The 21,527-nt window shown below is 36.0% G+C and overlaps 2 protein-coding genes across 10 annotated transcripts in view; one reads left to right on the forward strand and one right to left on the reverse strand.

Annotated features, from left to right (window-relative positions):
* Positions 1 to 21,527, forward strand: part of LOC127863230 (uncharacterized) — a 75,280-nt gene that overhangs the window by 10,723 nt on the left and 43,030 nt on the right. The window lies entirely within an intron of this gene.
* The window catches only part of LOC127863182 (polypeptide N-acetylgalactosaminyltransferase 13-like), a 59,056-nt gene continuing 38,909 nt past the window's right edge, over positions 1,381 to 21,527 (reverse strand). For 2 of the 7 annotated variants that reach the window (XM_052402596.1, XM_052402587.1), the window contains 6 exons: positions 21,150 to 21,289; positions 20,576 to 20,674; positions 18,252 to 18,266; positions 12,625 to 12,750; positions 8,861 to 8,939; positions 1,381 to 6,822 (listed from right to left, as the gene is read on the reverse strand). In XM_052402596.1, the coding sequence (XP_052258556.1) occupies positions 6,767 to 6,822; positions 8,861 to 8,939; positions 12,625 to 12,750; positions 18,252 to 18,266; positions 20,576 to 20,674; positions 21,150 to 21,289 (515 nt within the window). In that variant the 3' untranslated portion in view covers positions 1,381 to 6,766. Of the gene's footprint in view, positions 6,823 to 8,860; positions 8,940 to 12,624; positions 12,751 to 16,027; positions 16,163 to 18,251; positions 18,267 to 20,575; positions 20,675 to 21,099; positions 21,290 to 21,527 lie in introns of those variants that run through there. The other 5 variants (XM_052402599.1, XM_052402589.1, XR_008040971.1 and 2 more) reach the window with 4 other exon arrangements.

Here is a 21,527-nt window from a genome sequence, read left to right on the forward strand (position 1 = left end):
GCAATTTTAGCAAAATTTAATAATTTGACCTTGAGAGTCAAGGTCATTCAAAGGTCAAGGTAAAATTCAACTTGCCAGGTACAGTAACCTCATATCATGAAAGTATTTGAAGTTTGAAAGCAATAGCCTTGATACTTAAGAAGTAAAGTGGATCGACACACAAAATTTAACCATAACATATATTCAAAGTTACTAAGTCAAAAAAGGACCATAATTCTGTAAAAATGACAACCAGAGTTATGCAACTTGTCCTTTTATTTTATGCTTTCCGGTGGTTTATAGAGAAATATCAGTGAAATAAAACTGGTATTCCACTGTTTTATACAGTGACAAATAACAGTGAAAAATATCGATATTTGTCACTGTTTTATTGTGAAATGACGTCATTTTTTTTCAACGAAATGACGTCATAAATCCAGCGAAAGAATCCAGTTTAACTCATTTACAATGTAAAAAAACGGTGAAAAAAGCATAAAATAAAAAGAAAATTTGTTCAATTCGATGGAATATCGATTTTATTTCACTCGAGATCATAGAAAATATATATTTTCACTCGTGGCTGCGCCACTCGTGAAAATATTGTTTTCTATGGTCACTTGTGAAATAAAATCGATATTCCACCGAATCCAACAAATATCCTCTATTTACTGTACCCTTATGATAGTTTGCGAGTGTTCCAAGTATGAAAGCAATATCTATGATACTTTAGGGGTAAAGTGGACCAAAACACAAAACTTAACCAAATTTTCAATTTTCTAAGTATAAAGGGCCCATAATTCCGTCCAAATGCCAGTCAGAGTTACATAACGTTTCCTGCACAGTCCCCTTATGATAGTTAATAATTGTTGCAATTATGAAAGCAATAGCTTTGATACTGTAGGAATAAAGTGGACCTAAACACAAAACTTAACAAATTTTTCAATTTTCTAAGTATAAAAAGGGCACATAATTCTGTCAAAATGCCAGTCAGAGTTACATTACTGTGCCTGCACAGTCCCCTTATGATAGTTAGTAAGTGTTTCAAGTATGAAAGCAATAGCTTTGATACTTAAGGAATAAAATGGACCTAAACGCAAAACTTAACCAAAGTTTTCAATTTTCTAAGTATAAAAAGGGCACATAATTCTATCAAAATGCAAGCCAGAGTTATCTAACTTTGCCTGCCCAGTCCCCTCATGATAGTAAGTAAGTGTACCAAGTTTGAATGCAATAGCATTGATACTTTCTGAGAAAAGTGGACCTAAATGCAAAACTTAACCGGACGCCAACGCCGACGCTTACGCCAAGGTGATGACAATAGCTCATAATTTTTTTTCAAAAAAAAGAATAAGATGAGCTAATAATGAATCGATTTTTCAGGTCAAGAATCAAGAGGGATAATTTCATTACCGCCATTTTAATTCAACCATCCACATACATTAAGGCACAACTAAGCTTCCCTTTTGTAGTTTCAGTTTTTGTTTGTTTTAAATACTCCTGAATATAATACATGTATTGATAATAATAACGTGTAATATATTGAATCATTTCCCACTTCAAACACACAATTATATCATGTATACATTCAACAGACTTAGAACAACTATAAATCAGCTTTGTTGTTAAGACATTTTAGTTTAGGGCCCTCTCTGATCAAATAACGTCAGACACATTTTGTGGACAGACCTACCAACAGACAGACAGACACGATGATGGACAGAGGGTAAGCCTACAGCCACCTATATCGGAATACATCTCTGAACACAAAGTCGTGTGTGTTTTTTTTGATCCATACTAACAAAACAATTTATTTGATTTTGTAACATTATATACAATAAACAAATATGACATGACACACATATATTATTTATACTATAAAAACAGCATGTTTAATATATTTGCATTTTTAATATATCTTCATAACAAAATTTTGGTACCAAATATATATTTATAACTTATAATGTACCATAATATATTTCCCTTTGATATCTTTACCATAAGCCATACATACCAATATTTTTTACACCCTATAACAATAACAATATACATGAGCCGCGCTCTGGGAAAACGGGTCTTAATGGATGTGCAAAGTGTAGTCCCAGATTAGCCTGTGCAGTCCGCACTGGCTGATCAGGGGTCATAATGGATGTGCGAAGTGTAGTCACAGATTAGCCTGTGCAGTCCGCACTGGCTGGTCAGGGGTCTTAATGGATGTGCGAAGTGTAGTCACAGATTAGCCTGTGCAGTCCGCACAGGCTGGTCAGGGGTTTTAATGGATGTGGGAAGTGTAGTAACAGATTAGCCTGTGCAGTCCACACAGGCTGGTCAGGGATGACACTTTCCACTTCAAGTGTATCGAAATTAAGGCCGAAAGTATCGCCCCTGTTTGACCTGTTGAGACTGCGCAAGATAATCTGGCACTACACTTAAGCCACATGCATAAAGCCAAGTTTTTCCCAGAGCCAGGATCAAATAAACAAACAATTCAATGTATCCCTCTCTTTTGTTTCATTCATAAAATTGTACATTAAAACAAACACAAATAATAACAATCACACTGATAAGGAAAGAACACTAGCTGTGGTTATTTTATATTTTAAGTAAAACTGTTTGGTTGCTCGCTCGTAAAGATTCTCACATAAAAAGCAATAGATACAAAACACTTGTAGATGGCAAGTTATGCAATTCATTAAGAAAGCAAGTTACATCAGTAAAGTTTTTCTCATAACAAATAAAATAGATACCAAACAATTGTTGGGAAATATAATTTATGCAATTGATTATTAAAGTAAGTTATCGCAAATATTTTACCGAATGAAGATAGTGGGCGTTATACAAAAAAATTGATACAGGAAAGTTGACTTATTTACCTAATTAAAATAAGAGGTAAATTGATAAATATCTGATTTACTAATTAATTTAAAATAGCACACCAAGCAATAACCTAGAGACAAGGGCTGTCCGTTGTAGGGCAACCATTGTGTGAATACGATTTTTGTCACTGTGACCTTGACCTTTAACCTAGTGACCTCAAAATCAATAGGGGTCATCTGCGGGTCACGATCAATGTACCTATGAAGTGTCATGATCCTAGGCAAAAGCGTTCTTGAGTTATCATCCAAAAATCATTTTACTATTTCAGGTCAACGTGACCTTGACCTTTGACCTTGTGACCTCAAAATCGATAGGGGTCATCTGCAAGTCATGATCAATCTACCTATGAAGTTTTATGATCCTAGGCGTATGCGTTCTTGAGTTATCATCCGAAAACCATTTTACTATTTCGGGTCACAGTGACCTTGACCTTTGACCTAGTGACCTCAAAATCAATTGGGGTCATCTGCGAGTCATGATCAATCTACCCATGAAGTTTCATGATCCTAGGCGTATGGGTTCTTGAGTTATCATCCGGAAACCAATATTACTATTTCGGGTCACCGTGACCTTGACCTTTGACCTAGTGACCTCAAAATCAATAGGGGTCATCTGCAAGTCATGATCAATCTACCTTGACCTTTGACCTAGTGACCTCAAAATCAATAGGGTCATCTGCGAGTCATGGTCAATGTACCTATGAAGTTTCATGATCCTAGGCCCATGCAGTCTTGAGTTATCGTCTGACAACCACCTGGTGGACGGACCGACAGACCGACCGACAGACCGACATGAGCAAAGCAATATACTCCCTCTTCTTCAAAGGGGGGCATAAAAAATATATGGTTAAATATAAGCATTATGTAACACACTGCTAGAATAGTTTTTATTATGTAAAACATACTGAATAGCGGCAAGGTTTAGCATTTGATAATATCTACGGTTATCACTCATAACAAAATAATTGTTAAAAGACAAAAACATCTACGTGTGTTTCAATTCCTTAAAATGCTCCATTAAAATTTTATTGTAGGCAATATGTTGAGTTTACGGACATAATGAGATATCACAACAAAGCCAAACGTACTTTATTTTATATAAATGTTACTAGCTTGATTTGTAAATAGCAGAAACATTAAAATGTAATCAACCGTTAAGGTATAAAAACAAGCCTTGCTCTGTCAGTAAAGGCGTAATAATGTGTGTGTAAAGCGTCGTCCCAGACTAGCCTGTGCTGTCGGCAAGAAACTTTCCCCAAGACAGGATTTTGCAATGATACTTCCTTAAAAAATTCACAGATATTACAGAATAAACGTACTACCCTTCAGGAAATAATTTATGTACCATTCAGAGTTAGCTCCCTAACCCTAACTCTAACCCTTAAAAAATTAACAGATATTACAGAATAAACGTACTGCCCTACAGGAAATAATTTATGTAAGATTCATGTTAATATGTACAAGCTAAAGCAATAAATGGAATGTTCATGAACAATATTGACAAGTCACTAGCTCGCACAGGTGATTTGCGCGTGGCCAAGTCACTTAAACACTATCAATCACTTTGACGTAAAAAAATAAAATAATATACAAGAATATATATAATATATCAGATTTTTTTGTTGGTCATGGCGATGAAAATTGTTTCATGACATATTGATAGTGTCGTAGTGACTCTGCCATGCACTAAACATCTGTGGCCACTTGGTATGATGACAAGATAAAAGAAAACAATAATCAGGCAACATATGAACTCCTTAATAAGGGCTTAAATTCAAGATCCAGCTTTAGAATTGAGCAGTGCTCTAGGAATAATGGGGTTTAATGCAGGTGCATTAAGTGTCCGCCAAAATTGGCCTGTGCAGTTTGAACAGGCTTACCAAGGATGTCCGCTTTTATGGAATTTTTTATTTAAACTAAATTCCAGTCTCTGAAGAAAGTGCCTTTCCTGATAAGCCTGTGCAGTCCTTGGACGACACTTATCACACCATGCATTAAGCCTGTGCAGTCCTGGGGCGACACTTATTGCACAATGCATTAAGCCTGTGCAGTCCTGGGGCAACACTTATTGCACAATGCATTAAGCCTGTGTAGTCCTTGGACGACACTTATCGCACCATGCATTAAGCCTGTGTTGTCCTTGGACGACACTTATCACACCATGCATTAAGTCTGTGCAGTCCTGGAAGGACACTTATCGCACCATGCATTAAGCCTGTGCAGTCCTGTGACGACACTTATCGCACCATGCATTAAGCCTGTGCAGTCCTGGAAGGACACTTATCGCACCATGCATTAAGCCTGTGCAGTCCTGTGACGACACTTATGGCACAATGCATTAAGCCTGTGCAGTCCTGGGACGACACTTATCGCACCATGCATTAAGCCCGGTTTTCCCAGAGCCATGCTCAATTTAATCGATTTGTTGACACAGTAGCCTCCCTTGCAACTACCCTCAACTAAGTAGCTTAGATTACACTAGACAATGCCAGACACGGACACTCTTACAAGCATAAATGAACCCACAAACTTCATTAACACTTTCCCACTCAGAAGCAAAGTGACAATGGCTTTTGCAACCAGCATAAAACCAGAACAGCCTGCGAGTAACTCGCAGTCTGTTCAGGTTGTATGCTGTTTGCTGTAAATCAGGGTTGGAGATGAAGCCTTTAACATTTGAATCTAACAAGAAAGGTCTTTAATTAAATTTAACTCTCTGAGTGACTACAAGTGTGTCAAAATACGTATCTAAGTGGAAAAGGGTATAAAAAATCTTCAAATTGAATCACTATAGACTTTCAACTATTCACAAGCAGAAAACCGTTTAAGCAGGTATCAAATGTAAAAAAATACAACAACAAATGACTCACAAAATCTTAAGAGAACAATACAGTTAAATACAGCTGTACATTTATCTAATTAGTGGACAAATAAATAATGCCGTATAAATATCTATTATAAAAATGGCAATACCATTCAAACAGAGCTGTCAAACAAACAAAGAAGTGGCTTGTCAAGGAAAAAACTAAAACAAATCTTAATTTTATCACTTGGGACAATGTAAGAACAAAATATAACATTGTTTGCTGATTAAATTTTTACTAAAGGGTCATAAAGCTTGTAGGCTTTATTGACAACTGACAACAATTACTTGTAAACTGACAACAATGCCTGTACTTCTAACAATAATGGCTGCACCTTAAAATTCATTTAAATGCTTTAAATGGTATATTAAAGCGAGGGAAGGCCCCTTCTTGCTGTACACAATCAACAAGTTTCACACTTAAACGCATGAATCAAGGGATGAAGATCCCATACTTGGAACCCTTTGGTGATCCCATTATTGGATCCATTTGATGATCTCATTTTTTTCTATCCCTTTTGTGATCCCATTATTGGATTCCTTTGGTGATCCCATGTTTGGATCCCTTTTGGTGATCCCAATCCCAGTCGCAGACTAGATTCATACAGCCACAGTACACAGCTACACACAGCACCATAGCGATCCAATCTCAACAACATCCAACCGTTACAGCAGTAGAACTACATGTATCAGGAACTGTCAACATTCTACACCTGTTGTATATCACACTTTCCTTTCATGTAAGAATGTTTTGTTTTTCAAATTCAAATCCTAATACCCACGACTAACGTTTGTACTGCACCAGTTTTATCGCAATATGTAGTTTAGTAAGAAATACATTTACCGCCAATGATATCATTCCACACGTAATTAGTTTATTTTCTCTAGTTCTGTTACACTTTGTTTTCATGTTAGACAGCATCGAACATTTAAATTGTAATACCTACGATTTGTTTTATCACACTTGAGCTTTTATGTAAGGTTTCGTACTTGAGTTGAACCAGTAAACCCATGATTTGGTTTGATTGAATAGTCCTATCACTCAAGTATGTCACATTTTCATGTCAGAAAATGTCCACTTCTGTCCCTCTGAACCATCACATGGGCCTGAAACATATCGAGTGTATACAATAACATTCAAGTCCAACTTGGCAAGCTCAAGTAAACAGATCTATACTCTAGTAATGTTTGTTTAAATACATCCTTAAGTTAATGAGTAGACTAAATAATGCCTGGCTGAAACAAAACCCCTATGAGTAGAATAAGATATGTATTCTTGAAATTAATCCCAATAAGTAAACTTTAACATGTATTGCTGAAATAAATACTTAATTAGTACACTTTCACATGTATTGTTAAATTAAATCCCCAATTAGAACACTATGACATGCATTGTTGAAATAAATCCCCAATTAGCATGCATTGTTGAAATATAATCCCAAATTAGTACTTTTTGACATGTATGGGATTTGTAACTTTGCATATAGGAAGTGAGGATTTGTTACCTTGTGTAAAATGAAAGGATGACATTTGTAACCTTGGATAAAAAGTTGGGAAGAGATTTGTAACCTTGAATAAAAAGTTGGGATGAGACTAGTAACATTGCATATAAAGTTGAGAAGAGATTTGTAACCTTGCATAAAAAGTTGGCATGAAATTTGTAACCATGAATTAAAAGTTGGGATGAGACTTGTAAGCTTACATAAAAAGTTGGGATGATGTGTAACCTTGTATATAACGTTGGGAAGAGATTTGTGAGCTTGTAAAAAAAGTTGGGATGAAACTTGTAACCTTGCATAAAAAGTTGGGAAGAGATTTGTAACCTTGCATAAAAAGTTGGGAAGAGATTTGTAACCTTGCATATAAAAATTGGGAAGAGATTTGTAACCTTGCATATAAAAATTGGGAAGAGATTTGTAACCTTGCATATAAAGTTGGGAAGAGACTTGTAGCCTTGCATATAAAGTTGGGAAGGGATTTGTAACCTTGCATAAAAAGTTGGGAAGAGATTTGTAACCTTGCATATAAAAATTGGGAATAGATTTGTTACCTTGCATAAAAAGTGGGGTAGAGACTTGTAACCCTGTAAAAAAAGTTGGGATGAAACTTGTAACCTTGCATAAAAAGTTGGGAAGAGATTTGTAACCTTGCATAAAAAGTTGGGAAGAGATTTGTAACCTTGCATATAAAAATTTGGAAGAGATTTGTAACCTTGCATAAAAAGTGAAGTAGAGACTTGGAACCTTGCATAAAAAGTTGGGGAGATGTGGAACCTTGCATATAAAGTTGGGAAGAGATTTGTAACCCTTTAAAAAAAGTTGGGATGAAACTTGTAGCCTTGCATATAAAGTTGGGAAGAGACTTGTAGCCTTGCATAAAAAGTTGGTATGAGATTTGTAACCCTGCATATAAAAATTAGGAAGAGATTTGTAACCTTGCATAAAAAGTTGGGAAGAGATTTGTAACCATGCATAAAAAGTTGGGAAGAGATTTGTAACATTGCATAAAAATTGGGAAGAGATTTGTTACCTTGCATTAAAAGTTGGGAAGAGATTTGTAACCATGCATATAAAGATGGGAAAAGATTTGTAGCCTTGCATATAAAATTGGGAAGAGATTTGTAACCTTGCATATACAGTTGGGATGAAATGTGCACCCTTGCATAAAAAGCTGGTATGAGACTTGTAACATTGCATAAAAAGTTGGTAATATGATTTGTAACCTTGCATACAAAGTTTGGATGAGATTTGTTACCTTGCATATAAAAATTGGGTAGAAATTTGTAACCTTGCATACAATGTTGGGATGACATTTGAAACATTGAGACAGGCTGAATTTGAACTTACTGCAAAATCGTTTATGTATGTTGGCACAAACCTTTGCGTTTTTTTCAATATACTAGTACATGTAATCACTATTTTGTTGATAAGTACATTGGATCTCAGAATTAGGCAAAGAACAACTTGCAAATTATTATCAGTTGGGATCTAAAATTTGTTAATCAGTCTTCCCACGAAATCAAAGAAAATTAATGTCCCATGATGGCCCTGAGCTTTAATATTATCATACATGCCAAGCTTTACGTCACATTATTTTTAGGAACTGTCAATTATAAAATGACATACATTGAAAATTCTGCACTCACCTATAGAGGGGGCCTCTTTGTCTGCGTCGCTCGCCTTTCCTAGACACTGATTACTGTTCACATGCCGTAACTCATGTGTCTGAAATACAAAATGTCTCAAAACCTTATTTGAGCTTCATTACTACCAATGAATAGCAGTGTAAAACATTTGAATCCATTATTACAAATTTAACATACATTGTCACAGTAAAGGGACACTCATAATTTGAAAATACATTTAATTATAAATATATTTTATTATTTACAAATACATTTTACGGTATGTTATAAGGAATTATTTGGTACAAAAAAGTCTTAACAAGGAATGCTTATCATTTTGATACATGAGATTACACTAATAAAATATAAAAAAATCATTTTAAAAATAAAATAAAAACAGCCCTGAAAAAACTTTCCCCCGGGGACTGGCCTACCTGGCAGTACTTAAGCACATGGATAAGCAATACAGACATCATCCATGGACCCAACATGCAAACATGTACATCATCCATTGACCCAACATGCAAACATCATCAATTGACCAAACATGCAAACATCATCCATTGACTCAACGTAACATTGATGATAGCTACCAATCGATACACCACAAAGAAAATTCAGTATTAGTTCATTTAAAGCAGAAAAGGCCAATCATACTTCACTGCATATATGTTTACAGGCAATTTTTGGCAACCAGCAGATGAGTAACGTCATGCTCTAGCTAGCTTTTATACATGCAAAAAATAATACTGTAAAATCTTTTACATTAATGGGCAAGAAATTATGCCATTTTTCAAAAAATGACTTTCTGGTAGACATGTAAATTGTTTCATTTGTGTAGTTCATTTTCCAATGTGTTTGTGTTACATAAATTCTTTGATTTGTGTTGTTTATTTTCCAATATGTTTGTGCTAAATTTGTGGACTGGTCAACCCCATGAAATCAACAAAAAATAATGTCGCACAAATAACAATGATTTTACAGTTTCATGCAGTCAGTGTCATTCAATATTAAACGACAGCAAATGATTATTACTTTAGTTGTACAACAGATTTTCCTATGTACAGTCAGCGAAGACATGTCTAACACAGTTTAAGGTAGTCAGTCAAGACATGGCTAACACAGTTTTAGGTACAGTCAGTCAAAACAGTTTAAGATACAGCCAGTCAAGACATGGCTATCACAGTTTTAGGTTCAGGCAGTCAAAACAGTTTAAGATACAGCCAGTCAAGACATGGCTAACACAGTTTTAGGTACAGTCAGTAAAACCATTTTAGATACAGCCAGTCAAGACATGGCTTACAAAGTTTTAGGTACAGTTGGTCAAAACAGTTAAAGATACAGCCAGTCAAGACATGGCTATCACAGATTTAGATGCAGTAAATCAAGACATGGCAAACACAACTTTATGCAGTCAGTTAAGAAATGGCTTATACAATTAAAGATAAAGTCAGACAAGATATGGCTCTGACTCTTTTTTAGGAAAAGTCAGTCAAAACATGGCTAGGGTTTTATGTGCAGTCAGTTGAAGACATGGTTAAAACTGTTTAAGGTATATTCAACCAAGACAGGAATGACACAGTTTTGGGAACAGTAACTCAAACAGAGCTCATATATTGATCGATACACACAGCCAAGAAATGAAAAACACAATTAGAGGTACAGTCAGTTAAGACATTGCTAACACAGTTAGAGGTAAAGTCAGCTAAGACATGACAAACGCAATTAGAGGTACAGTCACTTAAGACATGGCAAACACAATTAGAGGTGCAGTCAGTTAAGACATGGCAATCAAAGTTTGAGGTGCAGTCAGTTAAGACACGGCAAACAAAGTTAAAGGTGAAGTCAGTTAAGACATTGCTAACACAGTTAGAGGTGCAGTCAGTTACGACATGGCAATCAAAGTTAGAGGTGAAGTCAGTTAAGACATGGCAAAACACAGTTAAAGGTACAATCAGTTTATACATGGCAAACACAGTTAGAGGTGAAATAAGTTAAGACATGGAAAACACAGTTAGAGGTAGAGTCAGTTAAGACATATCAAACACACTTAGAGGTAGAGTCAGTTAAGACATAGCAAACACAGTTAGAGGTGAAGTCAGTTAAGACATGGCAAACAAAGTAAGAGGTGCAAGTCAGTTAAGACATGGCAAACACAGTAAGAGGTACAGTCAGTTTATACATGGCACACACAGTTAGAGATGACGTCAGTTAAGACATGGCAAACACAGTTAGAGAAGCAGTCAGTTTAGACATGGAACACACAGTAAGAAATACAGTCAGTAAAGACATGGCAAACAAAGTAAGAGGTGCAGTCAGTTACGGCATGGCAAACATAGTTAGAGGTACAGTCAGTAGACAAGGCAAATACAGTTAGATGTTAAGTCAATTAAGACATAGCAAACACAGTTGGAGGTGCCGTCAGATAAGACATGGCAAACACAGTTAGAGAAGCAGTCGGTTTACACATGGCAAACACAGTTATAGGTACAGTCAGTTTATACATGGCAAACACAGTTTGAGGTGAAGTCAGTTAAGACATGGCAAACACAATTAGAGTTAAGAGTCAGTTAAGACATGGGAAACAAAGTAAGAGGTGCAGTCAGATAAGACATGGCAAACACAGTAAGAGGTGAATTCAGTTAAGACATGGCAAACAAAGTAAGAGGTACAGTCAGTTAAGACATGGCAAACACAGTTAGAGGTACAGTCAGTAAAGACATGGCAAACACAGTTGGAGGTGCAGTAAGTTAAGACATGGCAAACACAGTTAGAGAAGCAGTCAGTTAAGACATGACAAACACAGTTGAAGGTATAGTCAGTAAAGACATGGCCGACACAGTTAGAGAAGCAGTCAGTAAAGACATGTCAAACGCAGTTGAAGGTATAGTCAGTCAAGACATGGCCGACACAGTTAGAGGTACAGTCAGTTAAGATATGGCCAACAGCGTTTAAGGAACAGTCACTAAAGACATGGCCAAGCAGTTTTAAGTGTACTTACTTGAGACACAACTTAAACAGTTTAACGTACAGTCATGGCTAGAATAGTTAAGGTACTGTAAGTAAAGTCAAGCCTTACACAGTTTTAGGGACAGTATACACTCGGTTCAGAAAAATAAAATTAGAAGTACAAGAATGGCATGCAAAGCGCAAACAACTCTATATAGAATAATATATAAGTCAAAGGTCAACGATTATCAGTTTCCAAAATTTTTTGTTAACTAGGAATCTATTTGCTGGTTGTTATGTCTACACATATAAGCAAGGTATATAAAGAAACAGCTTGAACGGAAATGTCTGAATATCAGACAGTGTTTCGCTTATATTGACAACTTTGAGATTTCAATCACAAGTCTTTTATGTTCATGACTATTGTGGTTAAGTTTAAGATGTTACATGTTAAAAACACCACTCCTCCATGGCCCTCACCATCCATAATATCCCCTGGCGCCTGCATGCGGGATCAGACATTGGTTCCTATGATAAACCGTTCATATGCTAATTTTGACACAAACAGACCTTGGTTCCTACATTATTTTTGACACACCGACACACTGGACAATGATTCCTTAATTATTTTCACAGCCTGGACATGGATTCCTAAATTATTTTGTCCATTCTGTCAAAATAATGTAGGCACCATTGACCAGGGTTTCAAAATAATGTGGGAACCAATGTGCAAGTTGATAAAATTACATAGGAACCAATGTCTGCCAGTATCGACATTATTTTAGGAACAATTGTTAATGGAGCCAATGTCTGGATACCCTGACCAGTAGTGCTACCTCTTTGTTATAGTCCCACTTGGGGCCATCTGCCTCGCACGTCTGGAACTTTATGACGCCCCGCGCTGACGTGATACATACGTTATCATCCATCATTAGTTGACCCTTACCCGTAAAGGCAAACACCTGTGATAGACACAAGACAACACGTCAACGAAATAAGCATGCAAGCCCCATACTGGAGAATTTCGAACCATCCTGCGTTTGTTTTGCAGTCCAGATGAATCTAGATGCAACACAACTTAGAACCTGACATGTTCAGATTCAATATTTCATACAGACGGACAGGTGAAATTGTCTTGGTTGTTGTTTACATATGAATATTGGCTTATTTGGTTGCTAAGTTCGATGACTGTCACTGTGACCTTGCAAACCTAACAGTTAAAGCAGTCTCTGGGTAAGTTAAAGACCATCAGAACAAGGTCACGTAACCTTCAATATAGAAAATTGAAACTGTCTGAGGTCCGGTTAAAGTAAACAATACCCTTGACCTACTTTTAATAGGGAAACACGTGAAAATGGTTCATAGGCAGGGATTTTTTTTAAAGGCATAGCACTGATGGCTTTCTATAGTACAGTCATAACCCGATGGCTCAAACTCGGTTGGATCGAATTTCTGGTTTGCTAGAACTCTTATAGAAGCACCAATTTTTATTGCTATATATTCATATAAATTTCTGTCAGATGGCTCAAATTCGCGAGGGTCAATTATCGGTTTGCTTGAACTGTTTTCACAGCCCCGGTCACAAATTTCACACGTTCTTTTGTTCATTTAGCTTGAGCTTAGGGTCGCATTAAGCTTTAATCGATACGGAGCACTTGATTGGAGGCAAGCCATAATGCAAACGTGTCATCGACTAAATCTTTAATTGATAGCACAAGATAATATGTTGTATAAAATCTAGCGTTCTTTTTGTAGATGAAGTATTATTATGGCTGGAATTGCTGCATTACACTATGTACAATGTCAACTTGATGTAATAGAAATCGTTGTATCTATACGACAACTCATTAACAAAACACATAGGTACTGACATGATGTTATTCTTTAAAAAAGGAAGCAAATAAATAAATACATGTGGTGCTGTTTAATATTCAGCTTCGAGTATAAAGTGCTTATGAATGTTTCGTTTTACGTGCTAATTCTAACATTTACCCGTACATGTAACATGTGCTACGTAAAAAACGTGCCGATACAATATAGATTTAGTATATGATATATTGTAATTGTATTTGTAACTGTTTTAAAATACCGTATTGATTTATAACAATAGTAAGTAGATATTTGGTTCTTATTCAATCAAAGTCAGAAAGTAGAAAGAAGTTTAGACAGTATGAATACTCAGGGGAGGTAAATCTATTGCAGATTCACGTCAGTAAACATTAAATTTTATAGTGTATTAGAAATAAGATGACTCGAATTCTGGATAGCTCAAACATTTATTGTCGGTTCTGACGAGTTCGAGTCAGCGGGTTTCGACTGTATAGTGATGGACCACCAAACCCCAAAAAGCAACTAACTTATCAGGAAAGCTGAGGTCTGTTCAATATTATAGTGTGGATTGGGAAGGTATGATTTAAGGTGTACTTGATTAAGTTTTCTTGGAGAGAGTTCTTGGGATTGTTTATGTAAGTTAAATTGAGCAAACTGAAACAAATGGTTCCTTGCATAATGGATTTTGAATATTCACAGAGACTGCAGTTAGTAGGGATGGATTTTGAATATTCACAGAGACTGCAGTTAGTAGGAGTATATTTCCCATCACATGCTACTGTTAGCTGTTGCAAGGCACTAGTGGTTGAAACAGCAAACTCACAATCACTGCCTTATGTGAAGTTTAGAATACTTTGTTAAACATAGAAACTTAATTTGTTAAGATATAGCTTACAAACTCATGTCGTTTGATATTGAAGTGCGTTAAATCCAAACATATTGTTGTAAGTGTTTTTTTTTATTAGAAAATGTCCATGAGTATTTCTTTCGAAATATTTAATGAATATTGTGATACCAATATACCATTAATGATGTTGGATTAATTATACAGTCTCAATGACTTTTTAAATTAATATATTCTCCTCTGAATTATTTTCAAAAAATCAAGGGTAAAAAAAATGTCATAATCAAGTTTGATGTTGTATTTTTAAATCTTACATAAAGCAGTGGATACACAACAACGAACGATATCACGTATCATCTTCAACAACAATGGAACATGGTAAAATGGTAATATGAAAATAAACAGAGCCATCATGGAGATAGATGGACAGGGATGAGAACGGTTACCATGGTTAAATAGCTTTTATTTTATACTTTCCGGTGGTTTATAGAGAAATATCAGTGAATTAAAACTGATAATTTCACTGTTTCAAACAATGAAAATTATCAGTGAAAATTATCGATAATTTTCACTGTTTATGTTCAATGACGTCATTTTTTGGACGAAATGACGTCATTTTCCCAACGTAATTCTTTAGTTAAACTCTTTAACAATGTATATAAACTGTGAAATAAAGCATAAAATAAAAAGAAAATTTGTTGGGTTCGGTGGATTATCGATTTTAATTCACTCGTGATCATATAAAATGTATATTTTCACTCGTGGCTGCGCCACTCGTGAAAATATTATTTTCTATGATCACTCGTGAATTAAAATCGATAATCCACCGAATCCAACAAATATCCTCTATATTTCATTCACTTATCAGTGAACTGTTTAACATTATTATTATTTTGACATAGAATTCAATGAATATTTTATGATTTTCACACATATACAAATTTCGGATCAAATTTGCCTTCTAAAACAACCTATTTTCCTCCATTTCTATCATATTTAGTGAGCCATTTGGAACATTGTTTATTAGATGCTTTTTAAAATATATTTTAACCCAAGAATGCCAATAAAGAAAAGCACTTTCATTAAAATGTTCCTTTCGTAAATACAATGGACCCACAATAGCAGGCTCTGTAACGTTTGCATCCCTGACCAGATAAACATGCTCAAAATACAAACTACAAAATCATGCAAAGTGGTGCACTACAATATTAACAAAGATTAGTAGCACTATGCACAGAACATGACGAGCCACGGGCAGGGAAAGGCAGGCAGGCTTTCTTTTCTCAAAGAAGGCAGGGTCAGTTGCAACAGCCATCAGTTTGGTAAACTGTAATTTTAGGCTAGCTTCCATTTTGGACAGATTTCAGTAAAGGTCATGTGCCTTTAGATCAGTTTGGACCAACTGTCAGTTTTGGTAAACTGAGTCTGAGTTTGTCTTGGGATAGCAGGCTCATTAGACCAGCAGTCAGTTTGGGCCAACAGTGAGATTGACCCAGCTGCAAATATTTGACCAGTTTGGGCCAGCTGATTTGTTGGCGCCAGTCCCCGGGGGTAGGGGCGCCTACCTCCCGACTATACTCCCACTTCTGGTTACCCCCCAGCCCGTGACATTGGAACAGCTTCACGGGGCCGCCTATCGCAGACACATCGAGACACACGTCATCTGTCTGCAGGGCCTGCTTACTGGTGTACGAGAATATCTACAAGATCCGCAGAGAAACTATGAAATGGATTTAAGATTTGATGATAGAACTTGTGCTTTCTGACACCATCAAACCCAAAGGCCTTTCAAGTTTCTGGATAATCTATAAACTAAAACTGTAACTGAAAAGATGAAACTGAAGTTTAAACTCATAAGTAGAAGTTTTCCTCTGTCTGAAAAGTAGTTCAAAATGCTAGTTTTTAAACTAAATATAAGCATGTCATAACATATTTCTAATGCTAGTATGTATCTCTAATAGAAATGTTGTTAAACATGAAACAAACCATGGACAATAAATTCTATGTTACAACTTCGGCACATTCATGTCAATGAATTTATTGAACCTATAACTATGGACAATGATTTCAATGTCACGTCTATAGCATAGCTATGGTTAATGAAGTTAATGTTACACCTATGGCATAACTATGGATAGTGAATTTAATATAACACCTAGAACATAATTATGGACTGTTTATTCAATGTTACATCTTTGGTATGAATATGGACAATGACTTCAATGTTACAACTATGGTATAACTATGGATAAAACATACATGATATGGCATAACTATGTACAATGAAATCAATGTTGTACCTGTGACATAACTATGGACAATTAATTCAATGTTCACCTATAGTACAACTATTGATACTGAATTTAATGTAACACCTATGAGATAACTATGAACAATAAATTCAATATTACACATATGGACAATGAATTCAAAGTTAAACCTATGGTATAGCTATTAATAATTAATTCAATGTTTCACCTAAGGCACAATAACTGACAATGAATTAAATGTTAAAACTTTTTCATTACTATGGACAAAGAATTCAATTTAATGAAAAATCATAAGCCCTGCAGTCTATCAAATGAGAAAGACATGTAAAATAGCACTTAAACAGTTACATACAGATTTCTGATGTTGTTTAAGTTCATATAAGAGAAACATTTCCATGAAAATTGTTTTGTTACAAACAGTACATTACAGGTTCTTAATATTGAATCTAGTTGTGAACAATGCACCACATTTTTGGGAATGAAGCTGGGGCCATTTGGATTGGGAAAAAATTATGTTGATTTGACTACTATTGGGAAAATTATGTTGTTGTTTTTTTGGAATCAGATACTTCAAAATTGGGAATAAGCGTTTTCCGTATGAGATTTACTAAGGTTAAACTAACAAATCATAATAAGGAGATGAAGTTGAGATTTATGTTACAACAAGAGATGTGTTTGTCAGAAAGACAATGCCCTCTATTGCGCCGCTTTGAAGCCATAAATTTGACCTTCGACCTTGAATGATGACCTTGACCTTTAGCCACTCAAAATGTGCAGCTCCATGAGATACACATGCATGCCAAATATGAAGTTGTTATCTTCAATATTGCAAAAGTTATAAAAGTTTAACGAAGGTTAAAGTTTTGTGACACACACATACAATGACTGATACAATGACAGACAGACAGACTAACAGACAGGCCAAAAACAATATGCCCCCTTCTGCACCGCTTTGACACCTTATATTAGACCTTTGACCTTGAAGAATGACCTTGACCTTTCACCACTAACACTGTACAGTTCCATTAAATACACATGCATGCCAAATTTCAAGTCGCTATCTTCAATATTGCAGAAGTTATGACCAATGTAAAAGTTTTCGGACAGACAGACAGACTGACAGACAGACTGACGGACAGTTAAAAAACTATATGCCACCCTTCAGGGATATAAAAATCAGGGAGTGGGAGTGATACCTTCAATTATGAACGGTAGGCAATCATGTCGTAAAAATATGTACTTTTAAAGATTTGGAATTTTGGCGCCAAATATGACCGCCAAAACGCACTTGACTAAGTCAATTAAGGACATGCAAACCACTGCCTGAGGGTGCCAGGAAAAAAGTTAAGAACTCCTCAATGATGGTAGGATAATGATATGAAAATTACACCAATGCCATGATAAGGGCAATGACAATAGAAAACTGATGTCTGACATTACAGGAGGAATAATGACACACAACTGATGTCTGACATGATATGGACAGGTCCGGGCCCCTAGACCGTCAGTTTCATCATACCTGGTTGGGATTTTGCTAAAAACACAAACAGTTAAGAGTTGGTCAAACAAATAAACACATAAACAGATTAATACATAGCTAGTAAGGCTTTTCTAAGATACCATTCCGATACCCACACTGAAGCATCTGCACACCCTTAGAAAATAAAATTAAATTGAAGACCATTCCTACTTGATTCAAGTTTCAAAGGCTTTACTCCCTATGTCTTAAGTAATAAGTACAGTTGTCTTCACTGGATATGTTTCAGGTTTTTTTTCCCACTTTTTGGGAAGATAGCCCATGGCTTTGGAATTGGAAATTTTATCGTCATTTTCAAGAAATTGGGAAAATAAATTCATTAGCCTTTATTTCCACATGAAAAGTCCACTGATAAGGGAAATACTAAATTTGATATAACTCTTTATAATCATTCAAATTAAAAGAACAAAATCATATAATACTTTGTTAGATGTAATTGAATTGAAATTGAGATAAAATACGCATTAGACTTTTTTTTTTTTTTTTTAAATGTTTTTTTTTTTTTTTTGGAAATTGGGAATTTTTGCCACATTTTGGGAAAAAAGTATACTTTTTGGGATTGGGAACATAGCCGAATTTCGGCTATAAAATCGGGCCAAACAAACCCCTGTGTTTTCTAAACTTAAAGCATGGTTCTGGGAAAACCAGGCTTAGCTCATGTGCGTGAAGTGCTATCCCAGTTTAGATAAATTAGCTAATCAGGGACGAAATTTTTTGCTTAGACTTTTTTCCTTAAAACAAAAAAATTAGGGATGTCAACGAATATCCGAATATCCGAATATTCGGTCCCGGACCGAATATTCGGATACTATTTTCCGAATCGAATATTCGGAAGAAAAAAATATAAAAAATCGAGTTATTTCAAAGACTTTGTATTCGTGAAATTTGCTTCAAACATTGTACAAAAAGTCGTTCCTCGTGTCATAATGTTTAGTCCGGATAATTCGTCGCTATGGTGATGACAGTATACCGGTCATAAATCCCGCTAATTGCCTAACAAAGACAGTCACTTTGTGTCAAAATTATGATAGGTTCTAATCGCATCGGCAATCAAAACACCGACCTGCACTTGATCCAATGACTCGAATTACATTTAAAATTATCAAAGATTAAATGAGTAAAGGAAAAGCCAACTTGGTGTAAAAAAACAAATAAGACCGTATGGCAATTAAAACACCGACCCGTCTTGATCTAATAACTCGAATTACATTTAACATGATAAAAGATTAAATAAGTAAAGGAAGTGCCGACTTGGTGTGAAAAACAAAAAAGATCGTATGGTTATAATCACGTTGTCCAATCAAAAAAGCTTTTCGAAAATAATTTACTCAACCTCTAACCGAGCAAGAGAATTCTGACGAACTTCAGAGATATTTGCTTGTGACAATGGAGCCAAACGCTAAACCTCTTGACTGGTGGAAACGTCACGAGAGCGAATTTCCGAAAGTCGCGTATGTTGCTAGGAGTGTTCTATATGTACCTGCAACTTCTATGCCATCTGAGCGCATATTCTCAACCACTGGATTGCTCATCAATAAACTAAGAAATAGACTCGCCAGTGATCTGGTCGACGCAATCGTGTTTTTAAATAAGAACAATGTTCATGTGCCCAGTGACGCCGATCCGAGTGACTTTTAAATGTGGCAACGGTGTTTTGTTTGCATGTGTTCGCTATGTAAATAATACGTTTAAGTTCAGTTCAAATTATTTATAGATCTAACTGTTTTGTCATGTAATTATTTTGTCGTCATGTAAATATTATGTTTCTCGTTCTATTGTTGATGTACAATTTTAAAGCACGTGTTCGCTATGCAAATACTATGTTTAAGTTCAGCTTAAATTATTTATAGATCTAACTGTTTTGTTATGTAATTGTTTTGTCGTCATCTAAATATTATGTTTCTCGTTCTATTGTTGATTTACAATATTAAAAGTTTAAAAACAGTTTTCGTCATTCAATTTTAACAATTAGCGACGGCAATGCTGTGTCAATATTTAGTCACTTCCGGGGAACTTCCGGTAAAAACGAAAGTAGAATTCATGGAGTAATGGTACGGTAAACATAGTTGAATTTTTTCTAACAGATGTTGACCGAATATCCGAATATTCGTTCGGAAGGATGACCGAATATCCGAATACCAATATCGGTATTCGTTGCCATCCCTAAAAAAAATACATAAAAAGCTGAAAGTATTGTCCCTGATTAGCCTGTATGGAGGTTAATCCGGAATGAAACTTAACACACATACCATTAAGCCCAGATAGCCCAAACCAAGGCTCATACAAATAGTGGTGACAATCCCTACCTGGTTTCCCCCCATGCCGTGACAGTGGACCAGGCCAACTTTCTCTCCCGACTTACGTCCCATACTGTCAACACAACCCCCTGTCTGCTTGTTCTTGATCTGAAATCAGAGAGACCAGTCTGGTTTCATAGTTTATAACCACTATTACATCATTTACATTAAGATAAGCCTGTGCAGTCTGCTAATGTTGGGCGGTACTTTTCGCCTACACTGGGTTTTTTAAGAGACTGCCTTTAAAAAGATCTGAAAAAGCGGTGTCTTCTCTGATTAGCCTGTGCAGAATCAACAGGCTTAGCTGGCACGACACTTTACACGCATTAATATAGCCTGGTTTAGCCAGACTGAAGCCCTGTTAATCAACTGCATACCTCCCCCAGTGCATGGTACTCCAGAATGAAGCCCTGTTAATCAACTGCATACCTCCCCCAGTGCATGGTACTCCAGACTGAAGCCCTGTTAATCAACTGCATACCTCCCCCAGTGCATGGTACTCCAGACTGAAGCCCTGTTAATCAACTGCATACCTCCCCCAGTGCATGGTACTCAGACTAAGCCCTGTTAATCAACTGCATACCTCTCCCAGTGCATGGTACTCGACAGGCATCTGTGACTCAGGGTAGATGTTCTCCAGGTACCACTTAAAACTCTTGCACTGCTTGTTCTCTCTGAACTCCTTCCGTGCCGACACATCGCCATACTCTGTGTTCTTCACACCTGAAATATGGTTGTATAGTACTTATCAGTAAGATATACCATTTGAAGCCCTTGCACTGCTTGTTCTGGGTGGACTTCTTACATGGCCTGAGAAAGTTGAAGTTATTTGCATCAAATTTTATACATCAAAGAAGAACACTCAAAAACTACAAAACCAACCAACAAAGTAACTCAAATCTGAACTCTCCCTGCAGGAGATGATAATGTGTGAGGTGTATCTTGGATTCAAGGATATTGT

This window comes from Dreissena polymorpha, chromosome 1 (genome assembly GCF_020536995.1).
Source record: "Dreissena polymorpha isolate Duluth1 chromosome 1, UMN_Dpol_1.0, whole genome shotgun sequence".
NCBI classification, from domain to species: Eukaryota; Metazoa; Mollusca; class Bivalvia; order Myida; family Dreissenidae; genus Dreissena; species Dreissena polymorpha.